Source organism: Arabidopsis thaliana, chromosome 4 (assembly GCF_000001735.4).
Source record: "Arabidopsis thaliana chromosome 4, partial sequence".
Lineage (NCBI taxonomy): Eukaryota > Viridiplantae > Streptophyta > Magnoliopsida > Brassicales > Brassicaceae > Arabidopsis > Arabidopsis thaliana.
The window spans coordinates 17,828,218-17,849,338 of NC_003075.7; the positions used below are offsets into that span (position 1 = coordinate 17,828,218).

Here is a 21,121-nt window from a genome sequence, read left to right on the forward strand (position 1 = left end):
GATTAAACTCAAAATGACTGTTATAACCTTATGGTGTTTTTATAAAGTAACATAGATTACACGGGGTAATATAGGAATACCAATCAAAAATATTCGTGGGCTACAAGTATTATGTTGACTTTTCTTACTAACCTGGACCCTACATGGGCTTATTGATCTCATAGCCAGGCCCGACCTTTGCCAAAAATATTAATTACAAATTAGACCTCACATTTAGTCGTAATTGCAATTATAGCTGAGAATTCTACAAAATTACTCTTTTCCCCATTACATAAAAGGTACTAATTGTAAACAGAGTGTGTTCATGGATTTCACAATTTTCAGTTCAAAAAATCTTCAATAGTCGTATCTTCTTCTTCCTTCTTTGGAGTTTCATCAGCCACGATTGTTTTCTTGTCTAAATACTCGTCTTCGATAGTGTCCTTGAGAATGAAAAGCCGCTGAATAACGATAGGTTGGCTCATCTGTTTAGCTTCTTTAATGTCTGTTTCTTCTTTGTTGAGATGGTAAGCATCAAGCATTATCTTTATCCACTTATGCAGCTCCTTTGGCGTCCTGTGTCATCAGCTTGGTTAGAATCAATGGTTGTGGTTAAAGATGAAACACTAAAGTGTGCATCTTTATGTTACTTACGTGTATAATGCTTTAGGGTCCTTAGCTTCGTGGTCATCACCAGGAGAGAATGCTGTAGCTAGGGCAGAGAATCGTTCTTCGGGGTCTGTTATGTTGAGTAAGTACTTTAAAAGTTTGATCTCTTTCGGTGTGATGCTTCTAAGACTGCTCTTTGTAGCTTTGTATAAATGATACATTATGTCTTTAGCCTGTTCAAAAAATACGATATCGATTTGAGAAGATTGTGAAGAATATTAAAGAAGATTGTAATCCAATGGCTATTACCTCGTTCGTAACAGTTTGAGACTCTTTTGCAGCAGCGTATGCACTGTTGATCAATAAGATCAATGAGGAATCAAGCTCCTTTGCCTTGGCTAAACTTCTGATCTTTTCGCAAGCAGAATCCACGGATGGAGAGTTTAAAATATCTTCAAACTTTGCTTGAGCAGTATCTAGAGTCTCAACACTCTCCAACGTGTTGTCATAAGCACTCACAGCAGATAAACATCTAGTTGCAAGCCTCGCAACAGCTGCTCAAAAATAACAAAACAATCATGAAACTGTGGGAATCAATAAGTAAGCAACATGATTAATGTTTTAAGTACCATCTCGGTCTTCCAAGCCATCAAGAGTTTCTGATAACAAAGTAACATAGCGGAAAAACTCTCCCGTAAAGTCTCTGCGTCTCTTGGCAGCGATTGCGTTTATGTCTGTTGGGTTTTCTTGAATCTCCTTCAAAAGGTCATTGTGTTTCTCCATTTCCTTATCTATCTGCAACAATACTCACTCCTATAAGTACACAACAACAACAATAAACTAACCTGAGTTCACTAATAAACACAAAATACAACACTATAAATACCTTCTTGACTTTACTTTCCAAAGATACCAGTTTCTGCTTCAATATAGGATCAGTTTCGGTATCAGCTCGGATTCTGCAACGCTTATAGAAATTAACACTGTACTTGTTCCATTCATCTCTTAAAACCAAATACGTCTTCCATTGTTTAACTTTAGGTTTCTCATTCAAGAAGAGATCAATAATCTTGTCACAAAACTGAGCCATAGTGTAACCTTCAGCAACCTCAACTTCCATTGGATCCTCAACAGAGCTTTTTACTTCCGCACCTAAACACAAAATTTCTATCTTCAATAAAAAAAGCTTCTCTAACTAGACGAATCCTAGTCTATGAAAAGGGTTTAGCTTATCTAATGGTGACAATTAATACAAATTGGAATCTAAAGAAATAGAATTTATTGGTAATTAGACAGAAAGATTAGAGATTTAGGGTTTATGAGCTTACTTGTAGTGCCATTGTAAGTGACAGTGTCGGTAGCAAAGGTGATAGTTGAGCTTTTGCGTATCTTTCTTCCTCCATTGATGAAAGCAGAGAAAGGGAGATGATGGGTTTGAGAATTCTTAGGCGGGAAAGACAGTAATTTATCAGCAGAGGAGAAAAAGATTGATGTTTCCAGTAAATTCGCCATTTTTTCTCCCTCACAAAGTTCGTCTTGGTGACGAACAACGAGAAACACCAGAGGATAAGAAGAACAGGGTTTTAATTGTAAATAATTAGTAAACGTTGACAAATTCAAAAACTTAATATAACTTTTTGGGTAAAAATGTTAAAACTAACAAGTTTTGCATCAGTTTGAAATCTTTTTAAAAAGAGGCAAGGAGTAAGGAACATGAATGAGCAAGACCAGAATTGAGTTTCTTTGACATTACATATTCACATGACCTTAAGACCTTACATTAACAAGAAAAGACAAAGAAACTTAAGATTGATTATTACAAAAATAATTATAGCATATGTCATGATATATACATATGTTACTTTGTGATAGACAAAATTAAAAAGCATACTACAATATATTTATATTCCCATTACATGATTATAAAATAGAGTTTGTTTCACTAAGCGTCCTCTTGAGGCTGACCATCTCCACCACCTTCAATGTTACTGGTATTGAATTGTACACGAGGCTTTCCCATACTGAAATTAAGAACTCTTGCATCCATATTGTATTGTATTTCTCCATCGAACAACATCTTCCTTATGTAATGTTCTACGTCCGATCCTATCAATCTCAATGTGTACTCCGTTAATGGTGCTCCCTGTTCAAAAACAATATTATAAGGTCTTCTTGAAATGAGTCTAACTTTTAGATGAATGTTTCGTTCGTTTATTGTTATCGTTACCTCGTAGTGATCGACGAGTTCTTGGAAATAAGAATAGACCTTGTTACAGCTTTCATCATCCCACACAAATTCTTCAGTAGGATCAAGAATCAAAGTGAGTTTATCCATTTGTGACTGGTCAAACTCACAAGTCTCTGGATCAATATAAGCAGCGTAGATCCTAACGTGACGTGTGACACTGCTTAGCCACTGACCACCAAAATCGCCCATACCCTTGCTCTTCACGTTCAGCTGTTTCTCCACTGGTCTCAATGGTGTTGGCTGCTTCTTCATCTTCTCTGTTGATTGCTCTTCTTTGAGTGTCTCTGTTTCTTGTACTTCAAGAGTACTGTCTTGTTCCGGATTTGTCACCACGAACGCCTTTTGTGTTGTTCTTGGTCGGATTTGAGCAACCATAGAAGGATGTAATAGAGAAAGCTTGGTGCAGGCAGTGTAAGAGAATGCTGCAACCATTTTTCTGTCTAAGAAATGAAAAAAAAAAAACAGAACAAGTTTTGAGATGTTGTCCGGTTACAGAACCATATTCTTGTAAAGAGATTTGATGAGGTTGAGAAATGACCACAGCTTGTGGATGAGCCTCTCCCAACTTCTAGTTTCTTATTTATCCCTTTCTCGTTTTGTTGGTATTTTGTGGTTACTCTTAAGTCACTTGTGAGCTAAAGACAATCTTCTTTAGGGAATTCACTGTTTTGTTGTATGTGTTTTTTTTGTCTAAGTATATTTCTTTTTGATGTATAGAGAGAAAATTTAACAGATCATTATTTTTCGCATAGCGTGAAAATAGAGTTTTACATGTATCATCTATACATTCCATGGGAATTCAAAGCATAACAGAAAACACTTGTGGGGTGAAACAGTTTAGTTCTTGTACTTCATGGTTTCTTTCTCAAACCCAATTGTTGGGAACTGCTTAGCGAATTCCTCGACTTCATGGCGCAGTTTCGCAATCTCGGATTGGATGGTTGAAGAGGATTCCATTGCTGACACGAAATCCTTCAACTTGGTTCCTGGTTTTAGAAACATAACAAATGAGTTCAATCATTGTATATAAGAACGGAAAGCATAGCATCGTGATCAGAGAAGTAAAAACCTTGAGCTTCAGATTTGACTTTGAGAGCTATTGTCACAGCTTTGTCGAAGTATTCAGCTACTTTGGCAAAGTCTTCCTCAACAAAGCCTCTGGAAGTGAGAGCAGGAGTACCTGAAAATAACAATGGCAGAGGATATCAAGAAGAACTCCATTCGAATACCAAAAAGAAAAATGGTTAAATGTGATTTTTACCCATTCTGATTCCACCAGGAACCATGGCAGAAACATCTCCAGGAACAGTGTTTTTGTTGGATGCAATGTGAACAGCTTCCAACACTTTCTCAACTCTAGATCCATCAATTCCCTGCAAACAAAATCGAATAAAAAATGAGTTTTAACTAAGAAATATAAAAGAAGATTATATACAAAAAAAGATCAAGTGACCTTGGGCTTTAGATTCACTAGAACCAGATGGTTGTCAGTTCCACCAGAAACAAGTTCATATCCTCTCTCCATTAGAGTCTGCACGAAACAACAATGTAGAGATATAATCAAAGTAGATACTACGCCATATGTGTTTTTCTTTCCTTCACGGGATTAGTACCTGAGCAAACTTTGCACTGTTACTCAGGACTTGTTCTTGGTATGCTTTGTACTCTGAAGTAGTTGCCTGCATTTTCAAACCATTTGAAGGTTACAGAAACCGCAAATCCAATAAGCAACGTTAGTTCCATTCCGTGCCTCACCGTACCTGTTTCAAAGCAACAGCTAGTCCTGTGATAGTGTGGTTGTGTGGACCACCTTGAAGACCAGGGAAGACAGCTTGGTTGATCTTGTCTTCAAAATCATACAAAACCTTTCAAGACAACAAATGAATGACGTGAAAGATTATACATAAATCTAAAACATTTTGGTTCAAATTTTGCTTCTTTTTCTTTTTTACCTCTTTCCCTTGCTTGTTAATTTCCTTAACACCCTTTCTGAAGAAAATCATGGCTCCACGGGGTCCACGAAGTGACTTGTGAGTTGTGGTGGTTACAACATCAGCATAGTCGAACGGTGAAGGGATTACATTAGCAGCAACCAAACCACTGATGTGTGCCATATCTGCTAGCATTACAGCTTTTTGCTTGTTACAGACCTGGGAAAAGAGTTCGAATCAAAACTCACTACTGATTACAATAATCTGTTCTGTAGTTGGATATGAGACTGAAATTACCTTTCTGATGCGGGCATAGTCATACAATCTAGCATAAGCACTTGCACCAGCAACAATCAATTTTGGCCTGAAAAGAGTAGCACTTTTCTCCATCTGCAAATCAAAATTAAAGACTTATGTATTGTTATGAAGCGGGTTAGTTATAAGTTACTATGATTGCTTAATAGAAGAGTTAAGAACCTGATCGTAGTCGATGTAGCCAGTGCTCTCGTCCAATCTATAGGGCATTGTTTCAAAGAAGATAGACACAGCTGATATCTTCTTGGTGTCAGTCTGATGAGAAATAAGAAGAAAGAAACTGTTATTCATCAGAGTCAGAGAGTTCCGAAATGACATACAAAGTTAACTTGAAGGCACCTGATAACCATGAGAAAGATGACCACCATGAGGAAGATCAAGTGCCATGATTCTTTCATGAGGCTTTAACAATGCAGTGTACACATGGAAGTTGGCAGGAGATCCAGACAAAGGTTGAACATTCACTGTAAGATCCAGTCAAATAAGCCATCAAAGGACTAATCAGATTTCTTGTTTCTCATATACATGAAAGTAGTAATTTACCTCCCCACTTTTCAGGATCTAACCGGAAAGCTTCAAGAGCGCGCTTCTGGCATAAGGTTTCTGCCATGTCTATATACCTACAAAGCAAAAGGTACTTGAGATTTCAATTCTTATTACAGAGATTGGTCAAGCAATCATGTCCTGAAACTAAATGTGTCAGATTGAAAATTCCTGAACATACTCATTTCCTCCATAGTATCTGGCACCAGGATAGCCTTCACTGTATTTGTTAGTCATGACAGACCCAACAGCTTGCATCACCGACACAGATGTGAAGTTCTCAGATGGAATAAGTTCAAGTCCCTATAATAACACAAGCGTTACAAACATCAGCCTAACTTATAATAATCAATCAAGGAACAAGATTTAAGAGATAGTAATCTCAGAGACAAACTAACCTTCCATTGTCTAGCTTTCTCATGCTCAATAATGTCAGCAATCTCAGGATCAACCTCCTCTAAAGGTGCGTTAAGCTGTTTTGGCCACTGAAACGAACGTTTACAAAGACATAAGTTTCATTAGATTCAGTCACACCAAAAATAGAACTCCATACATCAATTTGAAACAGACATAGAACTTCAACAATCAAAACCATTGCTTCAACCACAAGGAAAACTATAAACAAACAAGAGATACAAAAAGGCGCTTAAACTCACAGTGACACGAGATCTTTCCTTCTCATCAACAGCTTCACTGGGCAAAGAAGACTGCAACGGAACAAACAGAAATCAGAAAAAAAAAAAAAAAAAATCGAAAATTTCCAATCCGATTATAAAATTCGGAGATAAAAGGAAGAAACTTTAGGGTTGTTACCATGTAACATGAAGTGGATCGAATAAGAGGACGAATGGGTTTGTCAATTGAAGAAGAAAGCCTTCGAAGAGCCATGGCCATCGCCATTTTTCGCTAAACCTCTCTCTATCTCTGGTTTGTGAAACCCTAGAAACAGATTTGAAACATGAACGAGAGAGAAGAGAGAACAAAAATAACAAAATTGGGTTTATCTTGTTTGAGAGAATTGTGGCCTCTGCTTTTGGCTGAGCTTTTGGTGGTTGCAGCAAATTTTCGAATTTTTTCCCTCTTTTTTTATTTATATTTTCTTCTGATTTTTATTTTATATTTGTTGTTTCTTTGTCGTTATCTCTCAGGTCCCTGTCTACACCAACCTTTGTGAATTGTGATGATTTGGTGACGACGATGATTTGTTTCCCTTTAAGACAGAACCTTTATTGGTTTCTGGTCAGTGCAGTCAACGATAACCGATTCAGTTATCACACATCAATTTAATTTATATAGTTTCCAAACCGGTTAGTTTGGGGGAATAAGATTAACAGAATTATGGTGAATTTACAAAATAAAACCAACAAAACAAAAAACTTAACAGAAAATGTTTATTTAACATTTTAGAATTACCAAGTGCATGGTTATATATATTAAACAAATTATTGATCTAAGAATATTGATATTTGAGAGAGTTTTGAGGATAATAATTCATATGATTTTTCTCTATTAATTGACGAATCTATGGTTATAAACAAGTACAATATTAATACTCAAGATGAGTATAACAACACCGGATTTTAATTATATATGCTTTAATTATATTTAGGATTGAAAATATGACTATGTTAGAAGAACCATGCTGCTTATCGTACGTGGCTTGGTGTATAGAGGTTTCCAGTTCAAGAACCTTATTCAAACCAAGGCCTTTGGAGTGTTCTTCAACATCATGGTATCTTCCAACTTCAATCTGTGAAAGTTTTTAACGAGTTACATAAAATATATAAAATGCCTAAATGGTGCATGCATGTTTGTGAAACATCAAGATCAATTAAAAAAGTTTACCTCTCTGTTATTCGTTTGCTCTTGGTGGAGTGTCATAATCGGAATGTTCAGGCTGGCTTAGTTGCAGCCGAATCTGAGTGTGTGATTCATCATCCGCAACAGCTACTTCACGGTGTGTAAACCCGTTTGTGTTTGCCATATAAGCCTGAAAGTCGAAGCCATATCACTTCGAAGCTCTTACTCCAAAGAAAATGGAGTTTTTGTAAAACATGATTTGTTACCTTCTTGTAGAGCTCCACATTTTCTTGATGAATCCGTTGTACTTTCCTAGATAAATCGAGGTTTTCCTGATGAATAAGATTCCTCTGCACCACGATCAACAAAAATCCCAAAATTAGAATTGTAACTTTTGGTAGGGGATATTTGTGTGTGTCAGTGTGTGTATATATATATCTCATCATAGTGACCTTTTGGCTTAGTTCTTGGATTTCTTGAGTCAACAGTTGTTCCTGTGAATCCGGAAAAGCAATCGTTCTATTGATTTCCGTTGTGTTCTATAGTCAATCTTTTGAGTAATACACTCCAAAGCATATAATAGAAGGTAGAGTATATGTATTTATGTACCTTTCTCATACGAATTCCACGCAAACTTATCTCAATTTGATTCTCAAGACTGTTTAGCTCGTTAACACTTAAACCATTTAGCTGTTCTCCCATCATTTGCCTGCTTCATAGCAAACATACCGCAATCCATAACTACAAGTTTCTTCATTTCCTTTACATGCCTTCTATATTTTGATCAAAGACTAATTCTTAATACAAAATGTTATAAAAGTTCAAGGCGATACCGATGATTTTCTTGCAAAGCATGCAGTTCTTGTCTTAGAACAGCAGCTTCTCTCTGCCAAAACTGTAACACACAACACAAATAACTCATCAAACTTTGAACAGCTCAGTAAACCAAAATCTCATTTCAAAAATCAAACATCATGCTAAAGCATCAATCAATATATAATCACATATCTTTAGAGTTGTCGCTATATCTATATGTATACCTTGACTTCTGATGCGGGGTTCAATAGTTGTTGTTGCTCGATCTTGCTCTTGTTGTATCTATCAATAACCGACTTCATGCTATTCAAAATATTTAATATTAGTATACCTTGTTCATGGTATATAATTCACTCATATCATATCATCTCTTAGAGTAAATTACGTAAAAGATATTAATTTTCGATCGTGAAGTTTTTCCAAGTACTCCATTAAAAAGCTTTCATACGTAAAGAAAAAACTCATAGCCTAGAAATTTGTGCAATATAGACTTTCCTGCATTGGCAACATTATTTACACACGCTTATATATGTACACATACATACATTTCACATAATGTATATAATCTTGAACTCAGCAGTAATACGAATTTGTTACACAAACTAGATAAACTATATATAAAGTAAGTAGATGTTAGTTTCTTTTTTCAATAAGTAACAAAAACAAATGCTTAAATGTTATTTCTAGGGTGTAGATAAGCAAGAACTTTAAAGGAATCCAGTTCTAAGCTATAAACAAAATGACATAAATGTAATGCATTAGCATGGCACACTTTATTTTAAATCCAAGCAAACAATAACATGGTGTTAGTTAGTTTTAAGAATGGTATATAAACTTGACTAAATATGCTAAGTAATTTCATTTACCAAGAGGTTCGTAAACCCTATGATACATGAGAAATGTTATCAAAAGACAAACGTGAAGAATTAATAATGCTTAAGGTTGATGCTAATATAAAATTCCTCAAGGAAAATAGGGAAAAACAAAAATTCGCATTACCATACTCTTTTATTTGGTTGTTTTAATTGATAAATATGAAATTATATAAATTTTCAAAATATATAATCAAAATATTATATGATTTAGAATTACATGTTTATATATGTTTTCTAATAATTAGTTTTTTATCTCTATATTTTTTTTATATTAATCAAACTTTTAACAAAGAATAACTTACTCAGAAAATAGACAATTATAACGATTTTGCAGATATAAAGTTAAATATACAGAGTAATCTGATCGTTTAGTAATAATATATATGATTATATATAAATATCAAAAACATGTTTATGTTTACGAGTATAAATAGATCATTTTGTTAGTGGGTTAAACTAAATCAGCTTCCAGTTTATTGGATTTGAGAAATTAAGTCCTCTACATACCAATCTTCTAACTCGTGGTCTCCAATTATAATTCTTTTTTAGCTTTCCAATAGTGATGTTTGGGCATTCACACTTGTTTTCTCATCTATTTCTGAAACATATCTAAATTTGGAAAATGCAAACAATGAGCCTTAGTTAGTTATAAGTCAATGTCCATACACATAAACATATGTTAGGAAAGTACTTCAAAACATACTGATGATGGGTACATATAATCACCCAAATATGAAGCAAAGAAACTACTTCAAATTATTTTTTCAGCTTCAAAAATATTACTCTTCTTTAAAACTTCTACCTCATTTTTAATCTTTCTTTGTTGTAAGAAAACTGTTTGTCGGCTATACAAGACACATCTTATTGTACATACGGGAAAATTAATGTAACATGTTCTACGGACCGCCAGATGCGAAAAAATTCCACTATATTTGAATAGATCCCACAGCTACATATATCTCAGTGAATATCACCAAGCCTTCTAATAAACAAAACCGTAGCATAAAATTATATGCATACAGTGGTACACAACATCTCCGTAGATGTACATCCACAAAATCAAGAAGATATAAAGATTTCAGAATGAATAATTTTAAAAGAAGAACCTGGAGCTTGCAAAGTCATAGAGCTTTCCGGTGCTAGAGAAGATGATGAGACCGACCTCGGCATCACAGAGAATAGCTAGCTCTTTGGCTTTCTTGATAAGGCCCTTTCTTCGTTTGGAGAAAGTGACTTGTCTACTCGTTGAATCATCGATCCTTTGGATCACAATCTTCCCTCTTCCCATCAATTTTATCCTCTAATTGAATCTCCTCTGGTTCTTCTCTTTTTTAGGGTTTTTTTTTTTGTAGATCTTACCAAGCCCAAAAGGGAAGGGAATATGAAGATGAACGAATAAGGAGAAAGAGAAAGGTAGAAATAGAGAGAGAGGAAGGTTGAGCCAAGAGTCAACAATCTATTCGAGGAATAAACTAAGTATATATATGCATATGCACACACACACATACACACTCACCTCTCAGTTTGAGACATTTTTGGGTAGATTTAATACATAGAAAAGTACTAAATTTCTAGTCCAAAATTAGTATTTGTGTGTATGATTTTATCAAACCAATGAAATAGAGAGAAGTTCTTATAAAGTTCCTAGGTTAAGAGAATATATAGATATAGCTTAAATGTGTGTCATATATACAACTTTAATCACTGATTCTTTTTTATAGTTTGTTTATTACGGGAGATAGTGGAAACTTAATGGAATTGTTTAGATAAAAAGGAGTGAAATAATATTAAACTTAGTGTGAGTTAGGTAAATTTCCATTATCAATAATATTTCCTTTTTAACATGTCCGTACATTATTTATAATTTATTCTTAAGTCTTATTTCAAATGTCATGTGAAAATAGTGAATGGGCGCATCACAGGACTGTGTTTCTCTGACAAAACCCTCTTGCTTTATATGCTGCTTTACTTAATTTAATTAGTATCTTTTAGAGGTGATTAAAAGAAAATTAAAAATATTCTGGCCCTTTATTATGGTCATAGGAAAACTTATACTATATTAATTAGATCTGTCCAAAAGATATTTACCCAAAAAAGTAAGAGAATGGATTGAACAAAAACATACAGTATTAATCTAGTACAACATATATTAGTCCATATGGCTTTCGGTAGAAATACAAATGAATAAATTATTTTTGTGTCAATTAATAAATGATTTTAAACGATATCAAGTACACGTGTCAGACAGGGACTTGGAGTTGCGGAGATTCATCATATTAATTGTTTTGTCGTAAGTTTCCAAATATGGCAAGAAATTTAATATCAAATAACTATATAACGTCTGTTACTTTCGATGGCTTAATGCTTGATTTCTACTCAAAGCAACTCGCGTTCAATATCATAATGAAATGAGCTATACAAAATTTTCACTTATATATAGAATATTTTCACTCAGAAGGCCATATATATATAAACCGTAACTTATATTTCAAGCTTATGCATATTGCAAATATACAATCTAAAATGTAATATGCATTTGTGACAGGCACACGTGGGAGAAGCAGGAACAGCTCCTGAGAACACCAATTGATGGAAGTCTTCGCACGCTCCACCGCAGAATCCGTACACCTGATCCTTCATTACTAACTATTTTTGTGTGTTTATTTTAGTTTCTTTGAATGTCTAAACTTTAACTTTGACCAACCCTCAAACTTGCCATAAATCACCACCCCTAGCGCGAATGTATCCATCAATTGAATTTGATTTAAAAGTAGCAAATGTCCTTTAAACCGAACTAAACCAAGCTCAAACCCTAATAACCAAGTTCGATTTTATACCGTTGATGTATAAGATTTAGGTGGGCCCCAGATAGATAACATGATAATTAAAGATCTATTAAGACCACGTGGGCTGGACTGCTTCGAACCAATCACATCTCGAATCTCAAACTCAAATTCAGATTTGGCTCTTTTTCTATTAACAAAGAATCTTAAAGTTGCTTCCAACTTCCAAGTGACCAAATCCCCAATTATCGTCCTCTTAAGATAAAAGATTCAGTCTCATTCACGCCAGGTGTCAATCATCAGCGAATCATTTCGATTTTACCAATTATAATCATTATTATCTTTAGTTCGACGGGTTTATACCACTCTTTCTTTTACGTTTCAAGCCTATTGTCTACGTTTTCCATATTTTTCAAGTCTAAAACATAAACAATCTAGAATTATCACAATCTTTGTTTATTTTGGTTCTTAAAACCCCTTTAACAATATTTGTTTTGTGTAATTGTGTGTGTTTATCTTTGCTGTGTATATATATAAGACCTATTTCTTAAGAAATGTTTTGTAATGACTAAACCAAATATCTAACACATGTATAGAATCTGTAATCCATAAGAGCTAGTTACCAAAGAGTAATAGGTTTCACAGATGACCTATTTCTTTACCAAATTAAATTGCTTACTATAGAGTTTAAATAATACACCCATACTACTGACTATCTGTTGTTCAAGTAGCAGATTTATATTACAGACACCTATTGTTATAAATATAGAATATAGTTTTTCAGGTGATTCTTGGAACTTTACACCAACAAAGCATGTTAAGTATATAATTAATGCTATATTTTAGATTTAACTTTTCATCATGCGTTTATGTCCAATTAGTTTAGTCAAGAACAGAGATTATATTCCCATTTGAATACCGTAATGTTTCATTATTCTTCATAATTAGTCTCCATTATTCTTCATAAGTAGTCGTCTACCATTTGACAAAAAAATATGTTAAGTGAAAATGTATAATAGATATTGGTTCTATAAAGTATAGTTTTTTTTTTTCTGGTTGGTGCTATAGAATTCACGTGAGAGGGTAATCAGAGTGGTAGTGTGAATGATAATAAACCTTGTTTAGATTATTGATCAGACCAAGAAAAGGAGATAAGGTGGTGTCCCTTTTGATGTTTTAAAACTTAAATCCCACATATTGGGTCCATAAAGTTTATAATTTAAACATGTTCTCAGATTTCCGAAGATAATAATAATTTTAGTATGTAACTGCAAAGGTCGAGTTTAAAAGATGGCCTTGGAACTTGAAGACTGGTGGAAATTGTACTAAATGTTCCAAAGTTGTGGCCATTATTTCATTTTTAGTGTATACCTCTGATAGTAATTAATTTAAGATTCGATACTATACCAAAGATAACTAAAAATAATAAAGAGAAATTATGGTGTATTGGTTTTATAAATTGCTAAAAATGATAGTTCTTTTATTGGAGTTATAAGAAACTAGCTTTCTTATTTTTCGACAAACATACTTACGAGAAGGAGACGCATACGCGAGAGAAGAAGAAAAAAACCACAGCAAAAGTCATTGGGTATATGTCAGTGGTCCTTTGCCGTATATGTTTTCTCCTCCAATATCGTTGCAGTCTTGATAACTTTGTGCGTTTAAAACGCTAATTAAAGTTAACAATACAAGCTTAGGATTTAATTTTGGTTTTTGGATATAGGATTTTGATATTATATTTTAATTAAATTTCTTACGGTTTAATAGAAAAAAAGCGGTCACTGAAAATGAAGAATATGAGCACGAAAAATTTATAGAAGTTTTGAAATTCCTTTATTAAAATTCCTAGAATTTTTTTACTAAAAAAAAAAAAAAAAAAATCAGACCAAGCGTCACACACACTGAACCAACGTATCAATAGGTAATTGTTGTTAGCTTTAATATATAATAAACCATAGTCAATAATGTGCATTTAATAAACAAAGCAGTCGAGATCAACGGTAACACTAGTTGAAAATGTCATCATAGCTCACTATATTTTGAATTTTCATTTTTATATAATGATTCATTTTTCGTTACATGTAGTTCTTAAAGTAATCCGGGGGATATCAGAGCATGATTTAAAGCGGTAGTGTGTTGCATAATTGGGGTATAGCTAAAAAAGGAATTGACCATTAATTTTACTAAAGAGTGGCCAAAATTTATTTGCCATTTACAATCAAATAATTTAATTATAAGATCCATTATTCGTTACAATAGATGCCCTCTATATTATGCGTATGTATGTACGAATCTAATTTTATTGATATTTGCAAAGATGTTTATGGACTTGTGCCATGATTCGATGATCAGTTCGTAAGACCTTCCTTATTATTCTGATGGCCCAAACCAGAAGCCCACTAAACAAAGAGTTTTTTTTTTTTTTTTTTTGACCGCGAACCATTATATAACGAGGCTTAAACCATTAGATTCAGATTCTACTAGTACTGACGTCTCCATTAATTGATCAAACATTTGGTAACTTCTTCCTACATTAGAGGCGTTTATTGGTTCATGGATTTTAATGGATTTAAATATTTTCTAAAAAGTTTTAAAATTATGCGGATTTTATTTATTTAAAATCAAATTAAATGGATTTGAAAATCATACAACATGGATTTCAAAATCTAACATCTAGATAACTTTTATGATAAAACAAAAAAATAGCATATAAAAATAAGAAATAATCTCTAGTATTGCTGGTTTTTTGGATGCTTTGTTCTAATTATGTTAAAGACATTGTTGGGAATTTTTTTGCTGTATCCCACGCTTACAGACTACTACAACTACCATCCTTGAATCTCTCTCTTCTCTTAGCTATTTATTATTAAAAAAATAAAGTTGCTCTACGAGACACATGCATTCTAAAAAATAGAAAATGTTGATATTGTCATTTCTTTGCAAATCCACCCAAAAATAACGTGGTGGAACTAGGGATTTTCACCTCTTTATTGTTAAGAAAAATATATTTTCAAATCCATTCAAATTTATTGTGAAATCAAATCCATACCCAAATCTCCAATATTGAATAAATGATGATTTTAACTAATATTTAAAAATCATAGAACCAATAACACATGATTTTTGTAAAGATTCTAAAATCAATGATTGATTAACACATGATTTACTTGAATTTTCAAATTCATTATAATATATGGGCCAATAAACCCCCTTCAATTATCTAATGGCAACTTTATTCTAATAGGAATATTTGCACCTAATGACACTTAAAGAACATTAGTTATCAATGTAAACACTTTTTGATTTTTAAAGTGTATATTTTTAAAGTTACATTTATTTATGTATATTATTTAATGATAATTAAAATTGAGGTCAACTCATCCTAACTTAATCAAATTAAATGTAATCTTTATATTTTTAAATTGTTTAATATTTTCCTACACATTAATATATTATTTAAAATATATCAATACTACCTTTTTTTGTCTAAAATATCAATATTACCTCTCTTTAGTATATTACTAAGATAATTGTTTTCTGAATTGAATTCAAATTTATTGCATTTGACTGAATAAAAAGTTCTGTACCTTTTCTTTGATGAAACATCTTAAAATTCTTAAAGTCAAATTTCAAAGGCTTTGAACTCAAATACATTATTACTTATTAGCAATGATTTGGTAGGTTCATCATGTCCATTAAAACTTAATTAATAATCTTTTCTCTTAAATTACATAACTATTTAATACGAAATTTCCTATTTGGAATATGCATTTCTCTTAATAATGTGACATATGTGGTTCTTATCAATAAAAACCAAGGAGTCTTTAATTCAAAACACACATAAACTCTATTAGTCAAAAGTTATTATGGAGTTATCCCTTATAAATATGATATTATATATAAACACGGAATTTCTTACATGTGTAGGAAAAGTAGATAAGAGATTTAAAGTAACTTGATTTTAAAAGACCCTATATTTTCAGAATCAGGTCGTCTTAATGTCAAATAGTGTAATTTGACCCAAATAAAAATAAATCATGAAGCACATTGAAGTTTCGAAAAAGATGATGTAAAATTTGGAAAATTAAGATAATCTGAACCTAGTTTATACACATCAAAAAAATCTGAACCTAGTTTATTAACTTACCCCCCATTTCACAAAATTAAAAGGAATAATATTTGAGGAAAATTAATTTTATTTATCATATATATATATATATGATACCACAAATACAAATATAAATGAATACATACCTCCTCCGCCTTTGTACTGATCGAGCATAAAAGGTTATGATCTCTTCTTCTTCATTTTTGTTAATAAGATGGTAAGATACAATATTTTACGAGAGATATAACTTTCTTCAGTGGAGAGAGCTCCTCTTATCCGAGGAATCAAAGCTGCAAAGGAATCCAACAAAGGAGAAGATAAACCGTTAAAGTGTCTAAGTCAACGTAAGTGTTTATATATATATATATGATTTTTTTTGTAGTGTTATATATTGAACGTGTAAGGAGGTTATATAGACATTAACGTATAGATCTAGATCTACGACACTGTCTTCGCTGATTACAGTTTATACAAGAGGTTTGACGTAATCGGTCTATAGACCATGTCTAAACTAATTTCAGTTTCTGTTTTATTTTTTGTCGGAGGTTTAGCGAATTGGCCAAGGAGATGGAATACGGAGCTCCGGGAATGAAGGCTGGTCGCCGGGTTCTAACTCCACTTTTCGTTCTAGTTTTCCTTCTTCAAGGTGTTCATTCTCAAACATCACGGTATGTGCTCTTAACTTCTATGTATTTTCACTGAATCGAGCTTTACAAAATATGTGTAAAAGATTGTTGAAACTTAAAAGAAATAAAATCTTTTTTTTTTTCCTCGCAATATTTGTGTTTATTGAATTGGTCCTATGCCACGATCCTGTACGTATTATTTTAAAATTTTAAATTTTAAAATGTAAATGTTAAACATATTAGATTTATTTCCAGTTTGTATCTATCACACAGATGAATATCTACACATAGGTCAATTCAAGTGAACATTTTTTTTTTTTTCTCTCTCTCTTAATTTGTAATTCTTCTTATTACAGAAACAAATTCAACATCGCAAAAGCGGGACATAAACTTGCATCTCCCCCGGTTACGCTTAAGAAAGTTGGTGATAACCAAGTACGGTTCAAATGTCTATACGTATAACGTTATATTCTTTTATATATTAAAATATTCCGGTCCAAGAATATTGTTAACTTATATATGAGATATGCATGCTTGTGTTGTTGTTGTTAATTTAAGGTGGTCGTTGATAACGGTATCATCGATGTTACCTTCTCGAGTCCACAAGGATTAATAACTAGAATCAAGTACAATGGCTTAAACAATGTGTTGAACGACCAAATTGAAAATCGGGGGTACAGTACTTATACCTTAACTTATATAGCATGTGATGAGAAAAGTATCATAAACATGAGTTTCGTCATATAAAATTATCATTATACATAGGTACTGGGACGTAGTATGGTACAAACCAGGACAAGTATCGTCAACTGATTAGTGAGTTTTCAAATCTCTCTTTGTATCTTTTCGTTCATATATATATATATATATATATATATATTTCATAATCATACCTACTAAATATTTATTTTTATTTTTTTATATTAATTTTATGTTCTAACAGTTTAGTAGGAACAAAATTCGATATTGTAAATCAAACAAGTGAACAAATTGAAATTTCATTTTCGAGAACGTTCTCTCAACGGGGCTCAGGAATCCCATTAAACGTAGACAAACGGTACGTCAATTTGCCGAAAAAAAAGAGTAGTCACTACTTATTTTCTTTTCTTTTTTATTGGAGAAGTTAAATCATATAGATTATCATATAATCGAGAATGTTTCTTTAAAGATATATTATTCGAAGAGGTGTATCCGGAATATACATGTACGCTGTATTGGAGAGGTTAATAGGTTGGCCTGACGTGGACATGGACCAAATCAGAATCGTCTTCAAGCTTAACACAACAAAGTAATTATTGTGTGTTTATCATATTTTTAACTATTGTTATTATAATTGAGAAAATAAAATTTTTATTTTGTTTGCAGATTCGATTTCATGGCTGTTTCCGATAATCGGCAAAAAATAATGCCTTTTGATACAGATCGAGACATTACCAAAGGTCGTGCCAGTCCATTGGCTTACAAAGAAGCTGTTCATTTGATAAATCCACAAAATCATATGCTTAAAGGGCAGGTATTACATATAATTTTATTCATATACGATAAAATATTGATCCACCACTGAAAAACATTCGTATACGAATCATATGAGTTTTGTTTTACACCGGTTATACTTCATATGAAACCGGACTACCAAAAAAAGACACTCAAAATTTCATCATAATTGTTGGAAAAATAAAATAAAAAAATTCATCATAATTATCAAAGTCAAATCAAAATCACTCGACTGTGGATTCCTCTTTAAGCCCATTTAGGGGTCCATTTAAGAAAAGTTCTATTTCTGGAAAAAAAAAGTAATAATACCGTTGAAGTTAAAAAGGGTAAAAAATAATTTACTGACGCAGGTAGACGATAAGTACATGTACTCGGTGGAAAACAAAGACAACAAAGTACACGGTTGGATATCGTCGGACCAACGTATCGGTTTCTGGATGATCACGCCCAGCGACGAGTTCCATGCATGTGGGCCGATCAAACAAGATCTCACTTCTCATGTGGGCCCCACCACTCTTTCGGTGAGTACATACATTCTTTTTCAAAAAAAAAAAAAAAAAAACCAATTTCTAGTTTTAATTGTAAAATGTTACTAAAAATTTAAAATAACAGAAATGTGATATATGGTTTGGATGATTGTGGGTGTGGCATGATTGATTCGATGTACTATTGATTTTATTGAGTCTACATTGTGTATTTCTGTTTATCTCTTATTCAATTCTAAGAATATTGTGTGTTTTAGATGTTTACAAGTGTACATTACGCGGGAAAAGATATGAACACAAATTATAAAAGCAAGGAACCGTGGAAGAAGGTGTTTGGTCCTGTCTTTGTTTATCTCAATTCTGCTTCTTCTCGTAATCTTCTCTGGACCGATGCTAAACGACAGGTCTTTTACCTATCAATGACCCCATTCTTTCATTCGCTTTAATATCATCATCATTATTGTTTACGTAAAACTAAAATGTTTTAGAAACTATATATATATATGTAGATGGTTTCCGAGGTCCAAAGCTGGCCTTATGATTTCGTGAAATCTGTAGATTACCCTCTTCATCACCAAAGAGGAACAGTCAAGGGTCAATTATTTGTCATAGACAGGTAAATAAATCTATCATTTTCTTAGAAAGGTTTACTTACAATTACATGCAATTGTATATCGTCAAAATAATGTTTTTCAATCCATATGTGAGTTATTACAAAATGTTGCAGATACATCAAAAACGTGACGTACTTATTCGGGCAATTTGCTTTTGTGGGATTAGCATTACCTGGTGAAGCTGGTTCTTGGCAAACCGAAAACAAGGTAGTACACTACTACTATATTTGAAATTTGTAAATATATACCATTACATTGCCATGACAGGTACATGCAAAAGAGAGTGATTTTTGTCATGAGATTTGTAAAACAAATTTACTGTTACTTTCATGCTACACAATATATATCGTCCGTTTAGGTGATCGAAAGTACTCATTTGCTCCGATTTAAAGATTGATCTATGAATTGACTATGCGGATGAAGTAACGATCTTTTTTGCCAAATGGACTAAACTAACGGCTTTTAATAATCTTTTACAATAAAATCTGGACAAAGGGATATCAATTTTGGACACGAGCAGACAAAATGGGAATGTTCACAATAGCGAATGTGAGACCAGGGACGTATAGTCTCTACGCATGGGTTTCTGGATTTATCGGTGACTATAAATATGTGCGTGACATTACCATCACACCAGGTACGTTTCTTTTATTTATATCACATCTTTTAGTATAAACATTACACAACATGAAATGTGTGTTCCGTGTCCCGTTGATCCAACTACAGACGCATTAATGGCCATTATTTGGTCCATATGTTTTTATGTAAGGGTTATAATTGTTATGTGCCACAGCTGAAGATGTAATAAGGCCCATTACTAGGCCTAAGTATCGTGGTGCATATAATTATGTATGTGTTTGGTTTGGCCGATAGGTAGGGAGATAGACGTTGGACACATAGTGTACGTGCCACCGAGAAACGGCCCAACACTGTGGGAGATCGGACAACCGGACCGAACCGCGGCAGAATTCTATATCCCAGATCCGGACCCAACCCTTTTCACCAAACTTTATCTAAATTACTCAAATCCTCAAGATAGGTAACATATTAAGCATCTAATTAAATATTATTTACAATATACTTTTATTTTAATATACTAAATGGTGTTTTATTTAATTTATGTAATAATACAGATTTAGACAGTATGGTCTATGGGATCGTTACAGTGTTTTGTATCCTCGAAACGATCTTGTTTTTACTGCTGGAGTGAGTGACTATAAAAAAGACTGGTTCTATGCCCATGTCAACAGGTAATAATTTTTATTTTTATTTTTTTGATGATTCAAAGTGTTGTTGTATAAATCACTGATCTCTCTCGATACAAAAACTATATATTTTATAATATATAGGAAAGCTGGAAATGGGACATATAAAGCAACGACATGGCAAATTAAGTTTAATTTGAAAGCAGTGATTCAAACTAGAATATACACACTTCGAATAGCTTTGGCTGCAGCCTCAACAATTGATCTACTGGTTTGGGTCAACGAAGTTGATTCCAAACCTCTATTCATAACTGGGCTAATCGGTCGGGATAACGCGATCGCGAGGCATGGGATTCATGGGTTGTACAAATTGTACAATATCGATGTTCATGGAAAGTTACTTAGGGTTGGTAATAATACTATTTTTCTTACTCATGGTCGGAACTCTGATTCTTTTTCAGGTGTAATGTATGATTATCTTCGTTTGGAAGGTCCTTCCGGAGTTTGATAAACTAAATACATATATTAATGTGTAAGTAATAGGAGGGATTATATATTTTAATTAGTAGTCAAAAGTCTAAAATATATATAGAAAAAAATTGTTTGACAATTAAATTTGTTACTTATTTGGCCTATTTTAGTTTTTCTTTTGTTATTAATGTAAAACTAATCATTCGATAAGTTCATCAA

General features: G+C 32.9%; 5 protein-coding genes across 9 annotated transcripts; 1 reads left to right on the forward strand and 4 right to left on the reverse strand.

Moving 5' to 3' along the window:
- Nucleotides 1-59: 59 nt before the first annotated feature.
- Nucleotides 60-2,248, reverse strand: AT4G37920 (endoribonuclease E-like protein). The gene is made up of 6 exons (NM_119953.4): nt 1,917-2,248; nt 1,475-1,740; nt 1,218-1,383; nt 898-1,142; nt 634-821; nt 60-555 (listed from the first exon to the last, which is right to left on the reverse strand). Exons 1-6 carry the CDS (start codon nt 2,098-2,100, stop codon nt 321-323), a joined length of 1,284 nt encoding a protein of 427 aa, NP_195505.2. The 5' UTR covers nt 2,101-2,248; the 3' UTR covers nt 60-320.
- Nucleotides 2,249-2,315: 67 nt separating this feature from the next.
- Nucleotides 2,316-3,402, reverse strand: NdhM (subunit NDH-M of NAD(P)H:plastoquinone dehydrogenase complex). Its single transcript, NM_001036727.3, has 2 exons — nt 2,816-3,402; nt 2,316-2,731 (listed from the first exon to the last, which is right to left on the reverse strand). Exons 1-2 carry the CDS (start codon nt 3,266-3,268, stop codon nt 2,531-2,533), a joined length of 654 nt encoding a protein of 217 aa, NP_001031804.1. The 5' UTR covers nt 3,269-3,402; the 3' UTR covers nt 2,316-2,530.
- A 111-nt stretch (nt 3,403-3,513) lies between these two features.
- SHM1 (serine transhydroxymethyltransferase 1) lies at nt 3,514-6,800 on the reverse strand. The gene is made up of 15 exons (NM_119954.4): nt 6,439-6,800; nt 6,282-6,332; nt 6,024-6,110; nt 5,807-5,928; nt 5,626-5,702; nt 5,422-5,546; nt 5,245-5,337; nt 5,065-5,157; nt 4,789-4,986; nt 4,597-4,701; nt 4,450-4,515; nt 4,290-4,367; nt 4,098-4,209; nt 3,906-4,016; nt 3,514-3,822 (listed from the first exon to the last, which is right to left on the reverse strand). Exons 1-15 carry the CDS (start codon nt 6,523-6,525, stop codon nt 3,674-3,676), a joined length of 1,554 nt encoding a protein of 517 aa, NP_195506.1. The 5' UTR covers nt 6,526-6,800; the 3' UTR covers nt 3,514-3,673.
- Nucleotides 6,801-6,999: 199 nt separating this feature from the next.
- AGL21 (AGAMOUS-like 21) lies at nt 7,000-10,752 on the reverse strand (the record flags this gene model as incomplete). Of its 4 annotated transcripts, none has more annotated exons than NM_119955.3 (8): nt 7,000-7,375; nt 7,471-7,615; nt 7,692-7,775; nt 7,878-7,919; nt 8,035-8,134; nt 8,259-8,320; nt 8,466-8,544; nt 10,223-10,752. In NM_119955.3, the coding sequence occupies 7 exons, from the start codon at nt 10,402-10,404 to the stop codon at nt 7,478-7,480; spliced, it is 687 nt and encodes a 228-aa protein (NP_195507.1). In that variant the 3' UTR covers nt 7,000-7,375; nt 7,471-7,477. The 4 variants fall into 4 exon arrangements, with proteins under 4 accessions (NP_195507.1, NP_001328890.1, NP_001328889.1 ...); NM_001342463.1 differs by having other exon boundaries at nt 7,878-7,944; NM_001342462.1 differs by lacking the exon at nt 10,223-10,752 and having other exon boundaries at nt 8,466-9,367.
- A 5,391-nt stretch (nt 10,753-16,143) lies between these two features.
- On the forward strand, nt 16,144-21,057 carry AT4G37950 (Rhamnogalacturonate lyase family protein). 2 transcript variants are annotated; one of them, NM_119956.4, is made up of 16 exons: nt 16,144-16,351; nt 16,559-16,675; nt 16,990-17,068; nt 17,192-17,307; nt 17,399-17,449; nt 17,577-17,690; nt 17,802-17,921; nt 17,999-18,146; nt 18,478-18,648; nt 18,870-19,016; nt 19,122-19,228; nt 19,340-19,433; nt 19,722-19,863; nt 20,100-20,265; nt 20,360-20,476; nt 20,576-21,057. In NM_119956.4, the coding sequence occupies exons 2-16, from the start codon at nt 16,575-16,577 to the stop codon at nt 20,937-20,939; spliced, it is 2,037 nt and encodes a 678-aa protein (NP_195508.2). In that variant the 5' UTR covers nt 16,144-16,351; nt 16,559-16,574; the 3' UTR covers nt 20,940-21,057. The 2 variants fall into 2 exon arrangements, with proteins under 2 accessions (NP_195508.2, NP_001329850.1); NM_001342465.1 differs by lacking the exon at nt 16,144-16,351 and having other exon boundaries at nt 16,439-16,675.
- The last annotated feature ends 64 nt before the right edge of the window (nt 21,058-21,121 follow it).

Bases quoted from the DNA above. Each gene is read 5' to 3' on its own strand.
- SHM1 (NM_119954.4), bottom strand. From the start codon at position 6,525: ATGGCGATGGCCATGGCTCTTCGAAGGCTTTCTTCTTCAATTGACAAA. The intron at 5,703-5,806 runs GTATGTTCAGGA...TTTGCTTTGTAG, and splicing joins AGATACTATGGAGGAAATGA to GTATATAGACATGGCAGAAA. The intron at 4,210-4,289 runs GTCACTTGATCT...TTTTGTTTGCAG, and splicing joins TAGTGAATCTAAAGCCCAAG to GGAATTGATGGATCTAGAGT.
- AT4G37950 (NM_119956.4), top strand. From the start codon at position 16,575: ATGGAATACGGAGCTCCGGGAATGAAGGCTGGTCGCCGGGTTCTAACT. The intron at 17,069-17,191 runs GTACGGTTCAAA...TGTTAATTTAAG, and splicing joins AGAAAGTTGGTGATAACCAA to GTGGTCGTTGATAACGGTAT. The intron at 19,864-20,099 runs GTACGTTTCTTT...TTTGGCCGATAG, and splicing joins TGACATTACCATCACACCAG to GTAGGGAGATAGACGTTGGA.
- NdhM (NM_001036727.3), bottom strand. From the start codon at position 3,268: ATGGTTGCAGCATTCTCTTACACTGCCTGCACCAAGCTTTCTCTATTA. The intron at 2,732-2,815 runs GTAACGATAACA...GTTTTTGAACAG, and splicing joins AACTCGTCGATCACTACGAG to GGAGCACCATTAACGGAGTA.
- AT4G37920 (NM_119953.4), bottom strand. From the start codon at position 2,100: ATGGCGAATTTACTGGAAACATCAATCTTTTTCTCCTCTGCTGATAAA. The intron at 822-897 runs GTAATAGCCATT...TTTTTTGAACAG, and splicing joins CTCAAACTGTTACGAACGAG to GCTAAAGACATAATGTATCA. The intron at 556-633 runs GTAAGTAACATA...CTGATGACACAG, and splicing joins GACCCTAAAGCATTATACAC to GACGCCAAAGGAGCTGCATA.